Source organism: Pezoporus occidentalis, unplaced genomic scaffold (genome assembly GCF_034315485.1).
Source record: "Pezoporus occidentalis ecotype Australia unplaced genomic scaffold, CSIRO_AGI_Poc_V1 ctg60, whole genome shotgun sequence".
NCBI lineage: Eukaryota > Metazoa > Chordata > Aves > Psittaciformes > Psittacidae > Pezoporus > Pezoporus occidentalis.
In genome coordinates, this window is record NW_026915944.1 from 861,520 (window position 1) to 884,045 (window position 22,526).

At 44.7% G+C, this 22,526-nt stretch overlaps 1 protein-coding gene across 2 annotated transcripts; it reads right to left on the reverse strand.

The window, feature by feature from the left end:
• Window positions 1-8: 8 nt before the first annotated feature.
• On the reverse strand, window positions 9-21,833 carry HAPSTR1 (HUWE1 associated protein modifying stress responses). Of its 2 annotated transcripts, XM_062639396.1 has the most exons (4): window positions 21,373-21,832; window positions 20,406-20,486; window positions 16,033-16,308; window positions 9-982 (listed from the first exon to the last, which is right to left on the reverse strand). In XM_062639396.1, the coding sequence occupies exons 1-4, from the start codon at window positions 21,590-21,592 to the stop codon at window positions 738-740; spliced, it is 822 nt and encodes a 273-aa protein (XP_062495380.1). In that variant the 5' UTR covers window positions 21,593-21,832; the 3' UTR covers window positions 9-737. The 2 variants fall into 2 exon arrangements, with proteins under 2 accessions (XP_062495380.1, XP_062495381.1); XM_062639397.1 differs by lacking the exon at window positions 20,406-20,486 and having other exon boundaries at window positions 21,373-21,833.
• Window positions 21,834-22,526: the final 693 nt, after the last annotated feature.

Genomic DNA, 22,526 nt, shown 5'->3' on the forward strand with positions numbered 1-22,526 from the left:
AAGGATAATACCAATAAGTACATATATTTTATTAAACCAAATTAAAAGCCTATGAAGTTAATTGGGGAAAAGTTTAATATTGCTACTTCAGAGCACTAGAACACACAAAGTGAATCCTTGTATTGAGTCAATATTAAGTATTAATTGCATGACCATCATAGCACCTCTTAACATTATCACACAATAACCAGTTATCAATTGCTTTTAAAACTAAAAAGGGTACAGTCCAATATTTATAACTTGCACACTGTTACTATATAGAAACTAGGTGCGTGGTAGTGCTGCAAAAATGGAAGCCTGCAGTTTTGACAAAGATGCCAAGTCATGTTGTAGACAATTTCAGTCAAACTGGCAATACTGTTTAAGCTAATAACACAGCAAGAAATAAAGGACAAAAAAAAAAAGCATTTTATAACCAAATAAACATTTGAAATTTCCTTTCCCTTTAAGAATACAAGTAAGGTCACTTTTAGCCTTGGAACAGGATACATGTTTGCCTATGATGATCTTGCTAACTACTACACAATATCTGATGTCCTCTGCTAAGAATATATTTTAAGAAAGCTGCAGTTACAAGAGGCATCTAATGTAATATCTAAAATTTCCTTTATGGCAATTATTGAATTCATTTGTCTTAAACAGTGAATATGGAAAGATGGCCTCATGTTTCCTTTTCAATAGTACTCTGAGGATCAAGTGGCTTTCAAGCAGCATGGTGGGTTTGAAGTTTTTGCAGTTTAGATCATTCTGTTGCGTTTATGAGTTGGTGAGTCTGTAATGACATCGCCACACTGGGCTGAGGTACGCTTTCTAGTTCCACCATTGTCCAAGTGGAGTGCCATTTCTTCTGATATGAAAGTGTTCAAATCAACATCATGAAGTCCATTTCTCCTTCGACTAGCATTGGAGCCACTGCTTACGTGAGTGGGTGAGCCTGGGGTACTTGAGCGAACACTTATACTAGCCATTGCACCACTGAGACCTAGGGAGAAAAAAAGAGGAAGGATTTAGGTCAGATAGTAAAGAAAAGTTAGTTTCCCATGTGTGGCAGAAGGGATGACACTTATCTGACTTCTAGAGGTAAGTTAAAGGCACTTCATCCTACTATTTGTGCCACACTTCCTCATAGTCCAGACCACACCTTCCCAGATTTTAATCCATTTAAGTATAACAATTACCAGAACTGCTTCTTATGACATTAAGATAAGCTTATACACCAAGTTGTAACAGCACACTGTAACAAATGCTAGCTTCATAAACATGACATGCTGTTCAAAATGTGTACATACTCAGAGCAGACCACTTCAATGTAAAACACTAGACCAGTAGTTACACAGAAGGAAAATCCCCTACCAAGGATATCCAGGTTGACCTGATTTGGTCTTGTTCCAACCACCACCACTCTGCTCCCTTTCACTGCCTCAGTCACTAGTTCTAAAGAAAAATGCAGTGTGACAGATCTGACAGGTACACAAGAGCTAGTTTGTAAGTTAAAGCTTTATTTCATGGCTAACACTATCAGCCAAGACATTAGTATTACTAGAATTCAGAAGAGCACTTAAACAAGCCAATGAGACAATCCCCCAAATTTACTATTGACAGGTTGTTCCAAAACACTTGTCACAGGTACCCTGCAAATACTTCAGTTTGAATTCAGATTATCAAAGTGTTTAACTAAAAGAGAAGTTTGTTTCATGTAGAAATAAGGCTATAAACAAGAAAATAATGAATTTCATACTACATACTTCATCTTCTGCAATGTTGCTATTACAACTGTGCAACAGTAGGACACTAAAATTCAGTAAGGGCTAACATATGAAAGCATAACAACTCTTGTCCAACTGGAATTCAGGCTCTATTTGTAGGAACACAGGAGCTCAGAGGTGAGACAAACATCTTTGCTGTCATAACTGCTTCAAATCTGAGTAGTATAAGGAAAGTACAAGAGCATCTGTTGGCCTTAGAAATAAACTATCAAAGCTAGTGTCAAGCACAAGTCACGCAAAAAGATGAAGAGCGCAACAAGATCTACATCTGTGTATTTTTCTAGCAATAAGAAAAAGTGAATGTTAAGCTGTTCAAGATTTGCCTCAGTAACTTTCAAAATCATGAGCCCCAACGTTCTCTCCAGTCTCAAATATTCTATACCTCTGTCCAGCCACCATACACCCTGTTTGCAAAACCATTTAATACATAACTTCATGTATAGTCAAGGCAGTAGCCAGAACTCACATGCTGACAAGTAAAGCTTAACCTATTTGCGACTGGCAGGCCAAATAAGCCTCTTCAGAGGCTCTGTGAAGAGAGGACTACTAGAGCTATTAGATCAGTTGCTAGAAACATCAATTAGAAGGTACATTCTAAAACCATCTGCAGCAATGTCAGGTTACATTACAAGTCAGGATAGAACAGGCCAACCTGTATCACTGTTGAAAGAACATTTGAAGCTTAGATCTTGTAACAGCACAGGCTATGATTGGGCATTGTACAACCACTAGCAGAACCAGCCACACGTCACTGATGCTTCCCTTAGAGCTTTTTGCTTACAGTTCTAAGTAGTGTCCCAACAACTCAGAGGCATGGTTTTAAGTTTGACAGGGACCCTGCAGATTTTAACATTAAAATCACCTTTCATTCAAAACAGCAGAGAGTATTTGAACAGCAGAAGCTGTCTTAGTGAAAACGTAATTCAGAAACAAGGTTTGTTCTAGCACTCCCAGGATTAAGGTCAAGCTTAAACTCAAAACCATTAGGAAAAGAGGTTCCTATACATCTACCAAAGCAAGTAAAGCCAATTGATGACACAGATGTATGATCAAATATATAATTCTGAGACTATAGCTGGGACAGGCCACCAGCATGCAAAAATCACTTCACAATTTAAAGACAACAGCAAGTTCCACTTCAACAGGCACAACATACATTAGAAAAAAGTATTTATCCTTCACATTTAAATGGCAGGAAAACACAGCGCACCGGAAGTTTCAAATCCAAATTGACTGCAGAAATTTCCCCCACCTTATTATTCCAAGCTCTGGACACAAGTTTAGCATTGTACTTCCACTGAGAATCAACTATTTACACTACTTACCAGTCATTTACTCTTACATAACGCATAAACAAATGGCTAATATACTGAGTTCCACCATGACATCTTTGCATTATGTCTGTTGCCCAAGTAAGGAGAGAAGCAATATTCAAAACAAACCCCAAAATTGAAATGCCATGTGAGAATACATTTTTTGGCATCACTCAATAACTATGTTGAAGTAAACCCTTTTCGATAACAAGTATTTTTTTTAAATAGTAGATAAAGCTAGAATTAAAAGATGTATCTGTAAAATGCTACAGCATATTCTTAAACAAGCTGTAAGGTTCACAAGCAATGCCTCAAGCAGGCATTGACTTTTCAATATTTAGGAAATATTGAATGACTATATTTAAATACAAACAACCTTCAGGAGATAATCAAGAAGTTCAAGTCTTCCATCAAACCTCATATCAGAAGCAGAGGAGCTTTGAAATATTACTGAGATAGGAGTGCAAGAAAATTGTATCAGTACATGGACTTCCAGTTGCAGTTTAATCTTGCATCTCATATAGGCACTTAATACTGAATTAGTGAGTAACAGTCATTACCAAGTATGCTAACAGACTGAGTGACAATTTGGTATCAGTTACCGGCAGTTAACCATATTTCACAGCACTACACATCAATCCAAGAGAGCAGAACTGTCAAACGAAACATTTGGATCAGTTTAGGATTGGGTAATCAAGCTAACATGGAAGACTCTGAAGGAAAATTCAAGGCATGCACTGAGATACCAAATTACCACTTCATGGAAACAACATCTTTGAAGACACTCAGCAATGCAATTGAGAAGATCTACTTTTGTTGACAGGAAGCATCTTTCAGGAACTGTGACACACAGTTCATTTTTTCTTGGAAAATTGTTGTAATGCAAAGAAGAATCCTCAAAGACCCATTTATTGTGAATTATTCAGAGTTCCAAGTTTTCAGTGTACTCAGTCCTCTTCCCAAAGTATTTAAACCATTTAAAGCAGTAAATCAAGCAGAAGTAGATACTAGGAAATAGTAAGATGACTGTTGGCAACACTATTTCATAACCTCAAATTTCTGTATCATGATTAAATGACCTAATCACAGGCACATCAGTTGTCTATACAACAGTATAGCAATTCAAACAGCTACTTAAGAAGATCTCATGACCACCTCTTAAGCCTCACACTCCTTTTTAAAGGAGATCTTGCTGTGTGGTGCTTTCCTTTTTTACTAGAGGCCTTCAAGACAGACACATGGCACTCTCTTCAAACTTCAAAGGACTGAAGTGGAGGGCATATCTGAAATATTCTGCAGTATTCTCATTCCTGCCATATCTTTCAATCATCAACAATATGGAATTCACAGCCAATAATTTCACAAAGCACTGTTTTTATGTGAAGCTACATTCTAAGTCATTACAACACTAGCAGGAAAAGCTGCAGTTTATACACTATGACCAATAATAGCTAATTTGTAACTAAGTACTCTCCAAAAAGTATCAAGTTATTCGAATGCTTGGCTAAAAGTCTGTTTTATGGAGTATGAAATACTTAAGGTAGCTAAAGCTGCCAACATTAGCAGGTTTATCAATACTGGCCTAATAAACTGCAAGTAGTATTTTATATGCACTGTAATTCATAATGGATATGGCTATTCAGGCCACTACCACCAAATAAGATATGGGATAACTACTGTTCAGTATAGTAACAGCATTACCTATTGTTTTCCAGAAGTTTTAATCAGGATGTATCAAAACCCATTGTCGTGGTTTAAACCCTAGCCAGACAGCTTGTTCACTCACTCCCAGTGGGTGGTGCCAGGCTGAGAGCAATCAAGGGCCCCACCCCCCACCACAGGGCTCTCCCCTTCCCTGCTCCCAGAGGAAGGGGGAGGAGGATCAAAAGAGTGCAACTCCCACGGGTTGAGACAAGAACACTCCAGCAACCAATGTACAACACAAATCACCACCGCTACTATCAACTACAACAATGATAAGAGAAAATAACAAGGGAAGAGAATACAATACCACTCGCCAAGAAACGAGTCCCACCCGGAAGCCCGTGTTCTTCCGGGTAACTCCCAGTTACCCCCCACCCCGGCCATGACATGCTGTGGTATGGAATACCTCTTTGGCTCGCCTGGGTCAGGCGCCCCGTCTCTTCTTCCTCACAGCTTCCCCTCCTCCCTGGCAGAGCATGAGCCTCACAAAGTCCTTGGTCAGGGTAAACATCACTTAGCAACAACTGAAAACATCGGTATCACCAGCACTGTTCCCAGGCTGGAAGTCAAAACACAGCACTGCACCAACTACCATGAAGGAGAAACATGACTGCTACTGCTGAACCCAGGACATTATCCACCCCTTATTCCATACCATTCACATCATGCTCAGATCCCACATTTTCAATACACCATCGCTCTCCCACATATATACATCCATATACACACAGACCAAGAGAAAGAGATCATTTTCTTACTGCATGGACCAATCCCTATAATGCTGCTGAGTCCATTCGGTCCATGATGTCAGGTTCCATCTCTTGTAACAATCTTTCAGGGCAGGAAAGGCGGTGTGCAGTATTGGATCGTTGCCTGCTGATGCTGGTCGTTCCTTTACTGCAGAACTCATCCGGTTCTATCAAAGTTCATTCTCTGTTGGGATGATGGTTGCAGGGAAGTCAGGGCTAGTCGCTGGTGACCTGGAGGCATCTATTTGATGAGCTATAAAAGTATTACACAGCAGGCAAGAGCATACAATTAAGTTCGTTGGCCGTTTTCCCCTAAAATCAAATCCCCTTGAGGTATACATCGGACTTACCCATCTTCCCGCATTACCCACCAAGTATATCCAGGTCCCTGAGCAAAAGCAATCCCACGAGTGGGTTTGCCTTTACCTGAAGCAGGAATAACCCAGACTGTCTTCCCCAGCAAATTCTTCATATGCACCACGGGAACTTTGTCCCCCTCTACAATATGTAACAGTTCTGACTGGGCTGGGCGAGCCCTGTTGGCAGATCCTCTGGTGTTGACCAACCAGGTGGCCTTTGGTAAGTGTGTATCCCAATGTTTGAAAGTTCCCTCACCCATTGCTCTGTGTAGTTTTTAACAGCCCATTGTACCGTTCAATTTTCCCAGAGGCTGGTGCATGGTAGGGGATGTGATATACCCACTCAATGCCATGCTCTTTGGCAGAAATATCTGTAAGGTTATTCCGGAAATGAGTCCCATTGTCTGACTCAATTCTCTCTGGGGTGCCGTGTCGCCACAAAATCTGTTTCTCAAGGCCCAGGATAGCGTTCCGGGCAGTGGCATGGGGCACAGCGTATGTCTCCAGCCACCCGGTGGTTGCTTCCACCATGGTAAGCATATGGCACTTGCCTTGGCGGGTTGGTAGCAGTGTGATATAGTCAATCTGCCAGGCCTCCCCATATTTATACTTCAACCATCGTCCTCCATGCCAAAGAGGCTTTAACCGCTTGGCTTGTTTAATTGCAGCACATGTTTCACACTCATGAATAACCTGGGCAATAGTGTCCATTGTTAAGTCCACCCCTCGATCACAAGCCCATCTATATGTTGCATCTCTGCCCTGATGGCCTGAAGTGTCATGGGCCCACCGGGCCAAAAATAATTCACCTTTATGTTGCCAATCTAAGTCCATCTGAGCCACTTCAATCTTAGCCACTTTATCTACTTGTTGGTTGTTCTGGTGTTCCTCAGTGGCCCGACTCTTGGGTACATGGGCATCTACATGGCGTACCTTCACCACCAGGTTCTGCACCCGGGCAGCAATATCTTTCCACAGTGCAGCAGCCCAGATGGGTTTACCTCTGCGTTGCCAGTTGCTCTGCTTCCATTGCTTCAACCACCCCCACAGGGCATTTGCCACCATCCATGAGTCAGTATAAAGTACTGGCCACTTTTCTCATTCAGCAATGTCCAGGGCCAGCTGGATGGCTTTCACCTTGGCAAACTGACCCGATTCACCCTCTCCTTCAGCAGTTCTGCAACTTGTCATCCAGGACTCCATACAGCTGCCTTCCATCTCCGATGCTTTCCCACAATACGGCAAGAGCCATCAGTAAACAAGGCATACTGCTTTTCACTTTCTGACAGTTTATTATATGGTGGGGCCTCTTCAGCGCACACCACCTCCTCCTTTGGCGACATTCCAAAATCTTTGCCCTCTGGCCAGCCCATGATGACTTCTAGAATGCCTGGACGACTGAGATTTCCTATTCGAGTTCGTTGTGTAATTAGTGCAGCTCATTTACTCCACGTAGCATCAGTTGCATGATGTGTAGAGGAGACCCTGCCTTTGAACATCCAGCCCAGCACGGGCAACCGGGGTGCCAGGAGGAGCTGTGCTTCAGTGCCAATCACTTCCGAAGCAGCTCGAACCCCTTCATAGGCTGCCAGTATCTCTTTCTCAGCTGGGGTATAGCTGGCCTCAGATCCTTTATATCCCCGACTCCAAAAGCTGAGGGGTCGACCTCGAGTCTCCCCTGGAGCTTTCTGCCAGAGGCTCCAGGTAGGACCGTTCTCCCCAGCTGCAGTGTACAGCACATTTTTTACATCTGGTCCGGTCCGGACTGGTCCAAGGGCCACTGCATGAACTATCTCGCGTTTAATTTGCTCAAAGGCTTGTTGCTGCTCAGGGCCCCATTTAAAATCATTCTTCTTCCGGGTCACATGACAGAGAGGGCTTTCAATCAAACTGCAATTTGGGATGTGCATTCTCCAGAACCCCACTGCACCCAAGAAAGCTTACGTTTCTTTCTTACTAGTTGGAGGAGACATTGCTGTTATCTTGTTGATCACATCTGTGGGGATCTGTCTACGTCCAACTTGCCATTTTATTCCCCAAAATTGAATCTCCTGTGCAGGTCCCTTGACCTTACTCCGTTTTTTGGCAAAACCGGCTTTCAGCAGGATTTGGATTATTTTCCTCCCTTTCTCAAAGACTTCTTCCATTGTATTGCCCCACACAATAATGTCATCAATGTATTGCAGGTGTTCTGGAGCTTGCCCCTGTTCCAGTGCAGTCTGGATCAGTCCATGGCAAATGGCAGGGCTGTGTTTCCACCCCTGGGGCAGTCGGTTCCAAGTGAACTGGACACCCCTCCAAGTAAAAGCAAACTGTGGCCTGCACTCTGCTGCCAAAGGAATGGAGAAAAATGCATTGGCAATATCAATCGTGGCATATCACTTGGCTGCCTTTGACTCTAGTTCATACTGAAGTTCTAGCATGTCCAGTACAGCAGCACTCAAGGGTGGTGTGACTTCATTCAGGCCACGATAGTCTACTGTTAGTCTCCATTCTCCATTAGACTTTCACACTGGCCATATGGGGCTATTAAAGGGCGAGGGGGTCCTGCTGATCACCCCCTGACTCTCCAGTCTACGGATCAGCTGATGGATGGGAATCAGGGAGTCTCGGTTGGTGCAATATTGCCACCGGTGCACTGTTGTGGTCGCAATTGGCTCTTGTTGTTCTTCCACTTTCAGCAACCCCACAACAGAAGGGTCCTCTGAGAGACGAGGCAAGGTGGACAGCTGCTCAATTTCCTCAGTCTCCAAAGCAGCAATACCAAAAGCCCATTGGTACCCTTTTGGGTCTTTGAAGTACCCTCTCTTGAGGTAGTCTATGCCGAGGATGCATGGAGCCTCTGGACCAGTCACAATAGGGTACTTTTGCCATTCCCTCCCAGTCAGGCTGATTTCAGCCTCCAGCACAGTCAACTCTTGGGATCCTCCTGTCACTCCAGAAATACAGATGGGTTCCACCCCTTGACAGCTTGATGGCATCAGGGTACACTGTGCACCGGTATCTACTAGAGCCTTATACTTCTGTGGGACTGATGTGCCAGGCCATCTGATCCACACAGTCCAGTAAATCCCACTGTCCCCTACCTCCACCTGGCTGGAGGCAGGGCCCCTCTAATGGTCATCACAGCACTGGACACTTAAGTCGTGGTGAAAGGGATTATTCTTTGTTATCACAGGAGCTGGAGTAAAATCAGCTCTTCCACTCCATCTGGGAAACTGCTCACCAGAGACTGAAGCTGTAGCTCTCATGGGACGATCAGTCTTGGCCCTTGCTCCCCTCTTCATTTCACTCACCCGCTCCTCCAAAGCTGAAGTAGGTTTTCCATCCCACTTTGTCATGTCTTCTCCGTGATCCAGCAGGTAAAACCACAGGGTACCCCGTGGTGTATACCTCCTGTATCTCCTCTCTTGAACAATAGGACTCCTTCTGTTAATAGATGAGACGTGTGTTGGTACATGTGAGGAGCTGGATAAATCGGACAGATCGTCCCTCAATTGTTCGAGGTCTTGGGACAGTTTTTCCACAGCTGAGATGATGGAAGGGGTGAGACTGTCTTCAAATTCTCAGAGTTTATGAGCCATTTCATCCACTGTTAGTGGTACTATGTCATTCCAGGTTACTGTTGCCAATGAATGGGCATATGATGACGGTGCATTCCGTGTAAGTTTTTGCCACATGGGTCATGTATATTCAACTTCATCTGGATCTATGGGTGTATCCCCGTTATTCGGCTTGATGTGATAGATCATCTCTACAACAGCTGACTCCCTCAGAGACTGGATGCCTTTGTCTATAGTAGTCCACTTGGCCGAACGACTCATAACATCATCCTTGTATGGAAACCTTTCTTTCACAACTGCCAAGAGCCACCTCCAAAGACTGAGGGACTTTTTCTCTCTTGCAATTGCTTTGTCAATTCCCCCTTCTCTAGCAAGTGATCCCAGGTGCCTGGCTTCTGTACCTACTAGCTCATGACCATCGGCCCCACTGTCCCAGCATCGGAGTAACCAGGTGATGATGTGCTCCCCTGGTTGACGGGGAAAATCTTTTCGCATATTCTGTAGCTCTGTTGAGGACCGAGGTCGAGAAGTTACCTCTTCCTCTTCTTCTTCTTCATCATGTGATGATGACTCCCGATCAGATGCTAGACCGGGTGGTGAATTCATTATTTCTTCATCTTGCTTCACCCTTCTTGGCTCTTTTTTTTCTTGTTCTCTTGCATACAGGGGCAACCGATATTGGTACAAACTGGTCCTCTGGTTTGGCTGCAGTGATTATCACTGTGGTTTGAGTAGCAACTGTACTTGTTGCTGGGGGCAGTGTAGCTGCTGTGCTTGGAGCTGGGGTAACCACACTGTCTGTTGCAGTCAAAGTTTGAGCAGCTGCTGTACTTGCCACTGGGGTAGCTGCACTGTTCATTGCAGCCAAAGTTTGAGTAGCGACTATACTTGTCTCTGGGGATGGTGAAGCTGCTGTGCTTGGAGCTGGAGTAGCTGCGCTGACTGTTGCTTTGCCCTCAGATCCGCCGACATTCTTTTCCTTTTGAAGGTGCTGGATAGTGTTGAACAAGGCCCTGTAAGCATAGGCCAAGCCCCAGCACGTTGCCATGATTTCTCCATGTCTGGTATGGCCAGAATGACCACACACCTCATTTAAGTGTTTTACTAATTCTTCTGGACTTCGCAGTTGTTCGGTAGTGAAATTCCAAAGTACTGGAGGGGCCCACTGACCTAGATACTTGCCCATACTATCCCACACATCCTGCCACTCATGACTGTCCATCCTCAGGGAAAATCTCTTGGTCCTCCTACATCACTGTTTGACCCCAGACAAGACCCAAACCTGACTCTGCTTAAGTCTTGAAATCAGTCATGGGCAAAACACACTCTGGACGCGTGCTAGCATGGTGATTCCCATCACCATCAGCAAACAAGTCTCAATAGCATTAAAAGGTCATTCAAAAACTTCAAAACTCTCAAATGTAAACGGTCTGGGGGGAGGACTGGGAGGGTAAAAGGATGTCTCCTTCTCAGGTGCTGAACCTGAGAAGGAGAAAAAAGATGTGTAATTGCTAAGCACTTCTATTATATACCTCCCAAAGTATAAAGGTGGGGACCACCCTGGGAACATAAGCCAGATCAGTTTCATGATCAATGATTCTATTGTATTACAAGTCATTACCATAAAGTACAATGAGACAAAAACCTTAGCCCAAGCCCCACACTTGAAAAACACTAATACAGCAAATACCAGATGGAAGTAAGATATGATATACTGAAACTGTGAGATCAAGAGGAACAACCTTGAGAGCCAATAAATCAGCACTGTGACAAGTGACTATTAATCCGGTCACATCTATTGTTATATCAACCCCTCGGGTCCCACATTGGGCGCCAAAAAAAAAAAAAAAAAAAAAAACTGTCATGGTTTAAACTCTAGCCAGACAGCTTGTTCACTCACTCCCTGTGAGTGGTGCCAGGCTGAAAGCAATCAAGGGCCCCACCCCCCACCACAGGGCTCTCCCCTTCCCCGCTCCCGGAGGAACGGGGAGGAGGATCGAAAGAGTGCAACTCCCACAGGTTGAGACAAGAACAGTCCAGCAACCAATGTACAACACAAATCACCACCGCTAACACCAACGACAACAATGATAAGGGAAAATAACAAGGGAAGAGAATACGATACCACCGGCCAAGAAACGAGTCCCACCCGGAAGCCCGTGTCCTTCCGGGTAACTCCCAGTTACCCCCCACCCCAGGCATGATGTGCTGTGGTATGGAATACCTCTTTGGCTCGCCTGGGTCAGGCATCCCGTCTCTGCTTCCTCACGGCTTCCCCTCCTCCCTGGCAGAGCATGAGCCTCACAAAGTCCTTGGTCAGGGTAAACATCACTTAGCAACAACCGAAAACATCGGTATCACCAGCACTGTTCCCAGGCTGGAAGTCAAAACACAGCACTGCACCAGCTACCACAAAGGAGAAACATGACTGCTACTGCTGAACCCAGGACACCCATTCACATTTAAGTGTGACTGAAGCAGGAATTAGGTAACCTCAGATAGCTACAACACAGCATGCAAAGAGATCCTTGTCGCTCCTGTCTCATACTTGCCCTTTCACATTACTGCTCAAAGAGCAAGTTCAGCAGTACCTACCAACACTGCAACTACGATAGCTGTACACACACACATACACCCTTTAGCTTAAACTTTCTCAAAGCAAGTTGAACTCTGTTCTCCCATCCCCTCCTCTACCAAGTGCTGCTTCTCCACCCTGGTAACAACTGCTGATGTCTTACATTGCAGTTTAATACTTTGAGAATAAAGAGGCCTAACGGAAATCAAAGGTTCTTTAAAAGGGCCAAGCCACACTCTTACAGACTAGAGCAAGGGCTTCTCCCATTCCAAAGAGACTGAATCACATGAATGATACACAGCAACATTAAATCTAAGGACCAAAAAAACCACCAAAAAATGCTACCAAAAAAAAAAAACAAAAAACACCACCACCACCTTAACACTCCCTTCACTGTGGTGTTGCCCATTCATTTAATCTGAAGTTAAGAATGTTCACATCTAATGTATTTCAGCATTGCATTCCCAAGCTTGCTTCTTCCCCTTACTCAAATCATGGCATTTTTCTCCTCTTACACTTGGGAGAATCATTTCTAAAACATGGAGCACACCCGAAAGTAAAAGGCCAAAGCATTATTTCAAACATGGACTGTGCACAGCTACCAGCACAGCAAGCCTTCATATATTGGCTACAGCCCGGCAGCAAGTGACCTGGCACACACCAGTTTTTGGGAATCTTATGCCTCTTTAGCTCAGTTTGATGCAATTCGGTCATTTGAAAGTCTTCTCCTACAGAACTGGATATGGCAATACACATCCAAATAGTAGGCAAAAATACACCCGTATCCATGCTAACTCCAATTACATATTCGGGAATGGTGAAAGTTAAAAACTTGACTTTGTGATGATAAACAATAAAGGTATTTGTCTTCTACCACATCTTAAAATATCTCATACTTAACATCCAATTCTTTAAATTCTGCATCATCAGGTGCAGAATTGCTCAAGTTTCAGAAAGAATTTATTATCTTGAGCTAGCTACTCAGCTTCTCTTAGAGCCTTTAATTCAGGTATCCATACTTCAAGTTTCCACCAATTCTGTTTCAAAGGTTACCAATCAGTACAACAACAAAGCTGATATTAAAGGCAAAGATTTTATTTTTTTTTTTTACATTTGCCAGAGTTCACACTCTCAAGAGATTACTTAAACCCCAAAACACACTCTCAAGTACCATTTAAGGTACACACTTAAAGTATTCAGTAACAGCTGCACAGCATACATGCCACAGTTTCAAGAAAAGGTTGATCACATACACCCTAAACATTCTTGTGTTGGCATAGTTTTGTCATGATCATTTTACTTTTAGCTACCATAAAAAGTCTTGAAAGCAGAACAATAGAGAAGTTTCCTTACAGCACACAAAGACTACGATAATATCACAAGATTAAACACTGGGTTGAAAATCCCTAGCTTTGGTTAGACTGCCAGCTACTTCACAGAGCTACATTATAGGTCAGATATAATGTTTGAGGTAAAAGGCCAAGAAACCAGTCTTAACAAATTTCTTTCCAAATGCAGCATAGTTTTCAGATTGTACCGATAGATTTTTTCAGATTGTTTCAGATTGTACTCTTCTCTGATGCTTTTGTCTACGGAAATATACCTAGAACTGTGTATTCCAGGAATTATAGTTACTAGCTACTTGGTGACTACAGCTTCTATCAAAGTTTTAAGACTTGATTGTCAACAATTTACATGTTATTTATTTGTTAGTTATTTCTCCCAAAGAGAAAGATCAGCAAATTGCAGCACCATGGCCTTATTTTGAGAAGTGCATGAACCAACTCTGGTTTCACCAAGCTTTATTTGGTGTCACAGATTCACACCTACTCCTGCTTCATTAAAAGAAGTCTTGCTCAGGGCAGCAAAACCCTAGTATTATCCCTTAGATCTAATCCAGCCCATCCATGTTACCAATAAATGACACCATTCCCACAGGTACCCTACCAGCACAAAACAAAGCCTCAAAACAAAAGCCACAAAACATTCCAGGCAAAGTGCCCCTTAAAGCCTTAGGCCTGATTACTTACTGAGGCTGCCACTCACTATCATCAGGTTGTATCCTCACAGTATCTAGAAGCAGCAAATCACTGCCAGAAATGAAGATAAGCATAGCCCTAAAGAGGGCATTCATCTATACACACCTGAAGATCCTACCCAGGTTTCAAAATCAAAACATAGTTTCAAGAAGCCCTATGATAAATAGAATAGTTTGGGAGATTATCCATGATTTCATTAATGATAATGAGGGGGAGAAGCTGGATTAATGTAGATATTGTAGACAATAACCTAAAAACAGCCAAGTCAAACACAAGCCTAGTTACTAAAGGCTTAGCACAAAAGCATCTGTGTCAAAGACTAGACTGAAACAGATACCAAGGGAACTTAATTCAGAAGGTGACCGACATTAATCTTGTCCACCAGCTGATGAGGGGAAGAGTGCATTTCTAGCCCCTGCACTGCCAGAGTGGGGAACTTCCTACAGTCCTAACGACCCTGTATTAGGTTATGAAATATGAAAGAAAACTTTATAGCATGGGAGTCTTGAACCACAAGGTATAGAGGAGTGACTTCCATGAACCACCTCTATACCAAGTAGATGCTAAGAAACAACAGTACATGAGGTGTATATTACCAATAAAAATGCCTGAGTTTATTCTGCTTGAGAGCTCACTGTGCTGAAGCAAGTCTACTTGCTTACTTCCACCTGAGAGTAAACTTTTGCAGTTACAAAGCCAACTGCATGCCAGAGTCATACTGTCAGAAAGCAAGATACTTTAAAGAGGGTGTATATATCAGGTGAGAGCCTGTTTCTGCAGTTCACATGAAACTAGCTTTACCTACTGAAGAAGTAGTACTGGTGCACAGAATTCTCTACCCAGCTTCCAATATGAGGAGGAAAACTGCCAAAAACAGCATGACCAGGTGGAAGCATGCTTGATTTAAATGGCAACAGAGCAGCCAGCAAATAAAACCAGAATTAGGCTGTCACCTAGACAGTAACAGTGTCTGGTTTATGCATCCTGAGAAACCACCATAGTGCAGTCTTTGCTTTTGCTGTGCTTTCAGGAATCCACTCATCTAATTAACTCATTAATTCCATACCCCACACAAAACTGAAACAGTAAGTTTCCTTTAGGTTTCACAAGTAGTACTTCTAGATAGTTTGACTTTTTCTGCTACCTTCTAGAATTTTACATGGTATAAACCCTATGGGTGAGCTGCTTCATTTCACCTCAGGAACAATTTAAGCAAATGATAAAAATGTTCCTAATAGGTAATAGTCCAGTATAGAACAAGCTACCGAATACTGAGATCTGAAAAGAAGAGATACACCACCATCGTTGTTAGTGATGGCAAGGAAGGAAATTCAGTACAACACTGGAAGACACCTAAGCCTGAAAGTGAACTAGAACTAAGTTCTAAACAGGACTAAATTACTGCAGTGACATGCAAGTGAGGTATCCTTTCTAGGGTACTTGAGGTAGAATGCTAAACACCACATATCCAGCAAATAACAAACGTACAACAGTGAGGTATAGTACCCCAGAGACAGAAGCTTCACACATTAAATTCCCTCTCCAACGTCACAAAAATTTGCTAGTTACTCGCTACTAGCCAAATCTAACATTTACCAAGTTGCTAGCATAGTATTATTTTCCAAATAATATCTGCTTTAGCATTGGTATAAACACCAAATCTGGTCAAGCTTCAAACACACTACCAGGAGTTGATACTTAACTGTTGAGTTCACTGCTGTAGAGTATTAGAGCCAAACCTCATTTTTATCTTTTCTTCATTCAAAATATTGGAATATGCGCCTTTTTAGTACCTAGTATGCCTTATACATGCCAACACTGACTCATTCTCGAGGGGAATAAAACCTTCAGCTGGAACATCAGGTACATGATATGGAACCAGCAATGGCCACAAGCCAGACATGCTTTAACCACCTGCCCCCCAAAATTTTAACCAAGTAGCATTAAAAAAAAAAAATTGTTACCATGCAGAGCTATGGCTTCACGGAAGGGCTGCAAATCAGTCTCTACAGATGAACTAGTTTCTGTTGAAGTTGCTCGATTAGGGGATACTACAGTCAGTCTTGGGGGAGCTCTAGAATTTCTTGGAGGAGGAACTTTTCCACATAGGAAGCTGATCAAGTCTTCTCTACGAATAGTTCTTCTGCGTTTTTTAACCCAAGCTAAGACATCCTTATTCCGACGCTGATAGCCAATCTGAATTCCTACATCAAAGCTTCGCTGATGGACATCCACACTTTCTGCAAGGAGACAAAAAAAAGTTTTTCAGCGTTACAGATATAGCAACATATAGTATGACATACCAGTGACGCTGCCTCCTGTCAACCTTGGGGAAGAAGTAATTCTTCTAAAGGTTATTGTAACATAGTACCAGGTTAGCTGTAACAAATTAGCTAGCACTGAAGTCCTATGAAACCTGAAAAGGGTATTAGGTAGAGTTGCATCCCCTTTGCAAATCAGAAAGTCAACAGCAACTTAAGCACCACCAAAACTGCATTTACCATACTTGGGGTCAGTACAACAGCACCTTTTACGACACTTGTATTGCCATTAAAACCACACTTTGAGCTTGTCAGTCTGAGGATGGTACTCAAATCAACACAATGCACTTTAAAAGACATACAAAGTGCACCAGGACAGCCAGGAAACCCCACAAAGAAATAATGGCTTTGATTCTGGTAGGCAAAGAATTTTCAGGAAACTCAAGACTTCTTTAGAGTTCCTCTCTAGTTTCTAGTAGAGGAACTAGAGTTCTTCTAGTTTCATCTGAATTTCAACTGCAGAGACAATTCACTGGAGGACACAGTTTTAAAACTAGTTAGAACATAAGTGTCCCCAATGCCTTTTTATTAGGTAACACACCATTTATAAAAGAAGGCTAAACAGTTTCCTTCCCCACTTAGACCGCATTGAAAATTTTACATACAGAAGTTTTAAGCACATTATTTGCAATTAATCCCTCTCCAAAATGCAATTCCATTCTCCATTAGTATAACTGGTAACATCAGTGACAATTGTGCCTGCAAGAAATACTTCAATGCCTCGTATAACATTGCTTTCAAAGTACTGAAGACTGTACTAGCTTGAGTACGCTTCAGCCAACAGCAACAAGCCAGACAAACTGTATTCTGTACTCAACTATGCCCTTCCTGTTCAGCATAAGTTTTAGAGCCTTGTGAACAGCTAGTTTAGTTTTATAATAATTACTGCTATGTTGCTCTTGCTCCTTTAAAAGACACCAACATATCCACTTCAATTCCACTTTATTTCCATAGTTAACCTGGGAGAGCCGATTTAAGACAGCTTTTTATGTACCTGCTCTACCAACTGAAGTCCAACATAAGAGGCATTTGGCCAGAAAAATATTTGATTTATTTAAGAACAGCTGTCCAAGCTATTGGTTTACAGGTGAACAATGACCTACCTATCTAATCTGGTTATCACAGACCAAAAAAAACACATGAAAATCGTCACTGTTAGTCCTATTTTTAGTCTTCTGTTCCAAGGCACCACTGCAATGGTCCACAGAAGAAACCAAAATCTACACTAGCAGAAAGCAGCCTTTCAAACATAAAACATAATGAAAAACCATCTCGAAGTGATGGTTTCAGGGGGGGTTTATAATATAAGCAACACAGGTACACTGAGAAACTAACCTGTTAAGTGTACTTTTAAGCACTCCAAGAGTATTTTGCCTATGCTGCTGTGTAATCAAAACACTAGAACATTTACAAATGCTAATTCTTGTGAAAGCAATGGCAACATGACAGACCATTCCTCCAGCTATTTGATACTCCACAGAAGCTTAGACTCTAATACACTCACACTAAAAGCTACCTAAATACTTTGGAGCCAATATGAAAACTGACAATATTCCTTTAATCAAGTTCCAGAAATACAATGAGAAAGTCCTTCTGTGAGATTAGGAGCCCAGCTTTACAACAATAACCTCCTTTCCTTGTATATGAGAATGCCTTATAAAGGACTTAACTAGTTAGGAGGTCAAGCTCACTGACTGCTGATGCAGCCTGGGCAAGTTTTAAGCATCATGACTCTAGGAAACAGATTTTTATGGTAAAAGTTACAGCTACTTTGTATACAGAAGTTAAGCTGGCAAAATACAAGCATTCAAGCTACACACATTCTGAAAATTGACATTAGCAAACATTCAGTTTTATATAAAAATAAGGTAAATTACAGGTTTACAATTCTTATTCCACCATAAACCAAAGACTTCCCACAGTGGCCTTAAATTCTGAATCTTGCATTACATGTCATGCCTTCACTTATTCAGTGCAATCTGGAAGACAATCAAGTATCTTTAAATGCAGCCACCAGCACCAATCAGAACCATTCATGATCCAAGACCTACTCAGTGTGGTCACTCGGATGGTATCACTCATGGTATTAAGCTTTTTCATCTATTTTCAGGAATGAAAAAAAAAAAGCTGACATTCAAGACATGGTATTATCCTTACATACTATTCCTCATGTAGTTCTTGTTGTAAAGAATTTTGACACCTCAAAAATCCAAGCATTCCTCAGATCAGAAACTAGCTGACAGGGCAAGAGGCAGTTTGTGGTTAGTTTACCACACCAACTACTTCTCCAGTGTTTTTACAGAGTCCTTCAAAACACAAATGTTACTGAGCTTGTCAGAAACAGTATTTTCAAAGAGCCACGTTCATCACTAAGGAAGGCAAATCCACATTTAGAGAATTCAACTTATCTGGTAGGCCACTATCTAGCTGATTCTACCTGTGTTCTCAACAAATTTCTACCCATTTGGAAGCAGAAATGTAGAATTGAAAGACAGCAGTTCTAAGTAACAGAGGTACTTCAGCACCTAAAGGTCTGCTTGAAGGAAAGATTTGTTTCAGGTGTTGCTTTCTAAAGCATTACATTACACCTGACTAAAGACAGCTTCCTACTTAAGTTCTAGTTTCCCTGTCACCACATACACACTCTTCTGTTAATCACATCACTGCAGAAAAATAGGGTTTAGTTTTGCCTATAGCACAAGTAATCAAACTATTTAATGAATAAACAGCCTAATTCTTTGTAGTAAAGATGCTGTAAGGGAATGCAATACCATTTGTAAAAAAAAAATAATACTAAAATTATTCCAGGCAATTTATTGACACTACCTGCTGCTACTCTAGCACCATGCTCAAGTGACTCATGTCCCAGACCACTATCTAGTGACCCACTCCCTCAGGCCAAGGCCTACCCTGTTATATGACATGCTACCCCTTTATGTGACCTGTAATATATACTCAACACTTAAATGCACTTTCTACAGAAGTCATATCTGTCAGAGAGGGTTATGCATCCACATTTCTCCTTCGCTCTGTTCTCATCTACTAGAAACCTGTTCAGCTATCACAAGTACATTACTAAGTTAAATTGCTTACAGCAAATCCAAAATGGGAAAACTGGAGACAAATGAAAGATGCAGACGGAACTATAGGTAATGCTGTACAGACCAAGAAAAAAAACATCCTACAACTCAAAAAAAAAGTTTTATTTTCCTAGAAATGGAAGGCTAACATTGGGAATCACACCATGCCAATTTAAGCTTCCACTGATCTAGATATCATTTCCATGCAGTTTTGGGTTGTTTTTTTTTGTTGTGTTTTTGTTGTTTTTTTTTTTTAACACACTAGTAATCACTGTTTCCTCTGCACACAAGAATTCTTGTGACAACCTAAAGAAAAGCAGGGCTCAGAAACAGATACTCACAGATTGGAACACAGAGGAAAACCGCACTATGGAACAGCCACATGCAGAGCGCACCCTTACCACAGTTTTGGCTAACACTGCTTTCTTACAGCCACCCTGGCCACAGCCATAGCGACATTCTAGCACTTAGACTAGTAAGCTTACTTAAGAAGCCACACTGTTACAAGATGACAGAACTTTGTCACATACATCTACACAAAATTTTATAAACACTAAACCTAAACTATGGTTCACTACACCATGAAAAATACAAAATGCAGGACAGCGCAGTACTCTAATAAACTATTGCATCTTCCCTTAATTCACAACCCTGCACCACATATTATAAATATCCTCTTCTGAGACTCATGAAGTAAAAAAGCTTTTAAATTATTAGTCACTGACATGAGACAACAGAAAAGATTCAACTACTGTCAGCCAGAGGGGCCCAGGGAAAACTTTCAAGATTCAGGAAGCAGTCTCGGCTTAGATTTTATCAGGGTGAATAAGAGACATTAACAGGTCCTGCTTATGAGTAAGCCGGGGCAGGAGGCAGAGTCAGGCCCGGCTCAGCAGAGAGGGCTGCCAGGGCAGCAGGGGGAGGGCAGCCCCTTACCTTTGTAGAGGTTGGTGACCGCAGTGGCAGCGTTCTGGAAGGGGACCCAGAGGGAGAGCCCCGGCTGCTGGCACACCCGGTCTGCAGGGAGGGAAGGACACACGCTGTTTATTTTGGAGTCACCAACTCCGAACGGCCATGTTAGGTTTCGCCATTTTGTTCCACCTTCGGAAGGCAACTCGGGATCCGGGCCGAGAAGGGCCGGCCGGCAGCGGCCCGGGCCCAGGACCGGCGGCAGTGTTGTCCCCAGCCTGCCGGGGAAGCCGCCTGCGCGGCCCCCACCCGCAGCCCTCACGGCACAATGGGGCCGGCCCCTCACTTCGCCATTTTGTCGGAGCCTCTTCCCTGGGCTGCGCGTCGGGAGCCGCCGCCGGCAGGGCCGGGCTTCCCGGCCGGTCCCCACCCTCCCCGTCCCCGAGGCCCGCCGCTCCCCTGGCATTCACAGCGCTCCCCCCGCCGGCCAGTGCCCTCCCGGCGCGGCCCCCCGAAGAGGCCGCTTTCAGCCGGGGCGACTTGCTTCCCCGGGGCCTCCGGTGCAGGGCCGAGTCCCACCGGCAGCCTTTGCCCTCCCGTGCCAGCCGGGGTGGGGGTAGGCCGGGCTAACGCCAGAGCCAGCCCTCGGGTATCGCCGGCCCAGCTGTTCCTGGGCCTGGGCTGCCCCGCTAGAGGCCGCGAAGGGCGATGTCCGAGCAGCGGCCGCGGCTCCCCCTCACGCCATTTTGTTTTCCCGTCTGCCTCTATAGACGGGCGCGGAGCCCCCAGGCCGGAAGCCCGCTCCTCCCTTTACCCAGGCCGCCACATCCCCTTTGTGCCGTCGCGGCCCCGTTCCCACCCCACCACCGGCGGCTCAGTGGCGCCCACCCCGCCGTCACCTCCCCGGGCCCGGCCTCAGCCCTGAGAGCACCGCGCCCGGGCTCCACCGCCCGCCAAACCCCGTGTCCCCCCCCACCTCTCCCGCGACGCTCACCCTTGTAGAGCTGCGCCACAGCGGTGGCCGAGTTCTGGAAGAGGTGCCAGAGCTTCTGCTGCTTGTGCTCCGGCTGCGCCGCCTCCTCGTCTTGCAGCTCCGGAGCCAACGCCTCCTCCTGCTCAGCTTCAGCCAGGCACTGCCTCTCCCACTTGCTAAACCAGTGCTCGGGCCCGTGCTCTTGGATCTCCGCCTCGCCTTCTTCCTTCTTGTCCTCCATCCTCCGGCCGGCTCCGCAGTCCTCGCCGCCGCGCAGGCTCGGCCCCGCCACTCAGACGCGCTCCCCTGTTCTCCGCAGCTGGGCCACCTCTACCTCACTCCCATACCGCCCAGCACCGACGCCCGACCGCCGGCTCTAAACACACTAAGCGTCGGCACCGCCCCGAGCGCAGTAAAACCCCGTCGGAAACGCCCGGGAACGTACCTCCGTCCAAAGACCGCCCCCAAAATTCGATTGGCAGCTGTTACACCGGCACCCTTCATTTGAATGGCACCTCCGGCTCTCATTGGACAGCCAGCACGTCAATCACGCTGACGTCAGAATGGGGGACCCGGCCGCAAAATTGTCATATACACATGCGTAGTGTCGTCGGCCGCTCGGCGCAGGCGCAGTGGGCTTCTCTTCCTCGGCGCGGCCTGGTCCCGCCCCCTGGTGTGATGCGCCGGGCCCGCCGGCGGCTCCGCCTGCCGGCGCCCCTCGCCGGCCGACGCGCCGGGGTCGCGGTCGTCGCGGGTACAGGGTGGCTGGCTGGGGGCCCGGAGCGCCGTCACGGCCGCCGCGGGGGCAGGGCAGGGCGGTGTTGCCATCTTGGCGCTGAGGCCTTCCCCAAGCGCGTGAGGCGTTGCCTCGCCTCGGGCTTCCCCCGAGCCGCAGCTGTCGGGGCCAGAACCCGTGAGGTGGCGGCGGCCGCCGCGCTGCCGCTGAGCGGCAGAGCCTCCCCCGGGACGTGTTTCCTCCACCCGGCCTGCGGCCACGGCGAGAGGGCCGAGGGAAAATGGCGGCGGCGCTTGGAAGGGCACGGCGTTGGCCGGGAGATCTGCACTGGGACCCGAGCCCTTGCGATCCCGTCGCTGCCATTCTTACGCTTACATTAGTTACCATTTCTATTTGCATCGTACCGGGAAAAATCTCAGTAAACAGATGGAAATACCGG

Bases quoted from the DNA above. Each gene is read 5' to 3' on its own strand.
- HAPSTR1 (XM_062639396.1), bottom strand. From the start codon at position 21,592: ATGGAGGACAAGAAGGAAGAAGGCGAGGCGGAGATCCAAGAGCACGGG. The intron at 20,487-21,372 runs GTGAGCGTCGCG...CCCTCCCTGCAG, and splicing joins TGTGGCGCAGCTCTACAAGG to ACCGGGTGTGCCAGCAGCCG. The intron at 16,309-20,405 runs GTAAGGGGCTGC...GTCTCCTTGCAG, and splicing joins GGTCACCAACCTCTACAAAG to AAAGTGTGGATGTCCATCAG.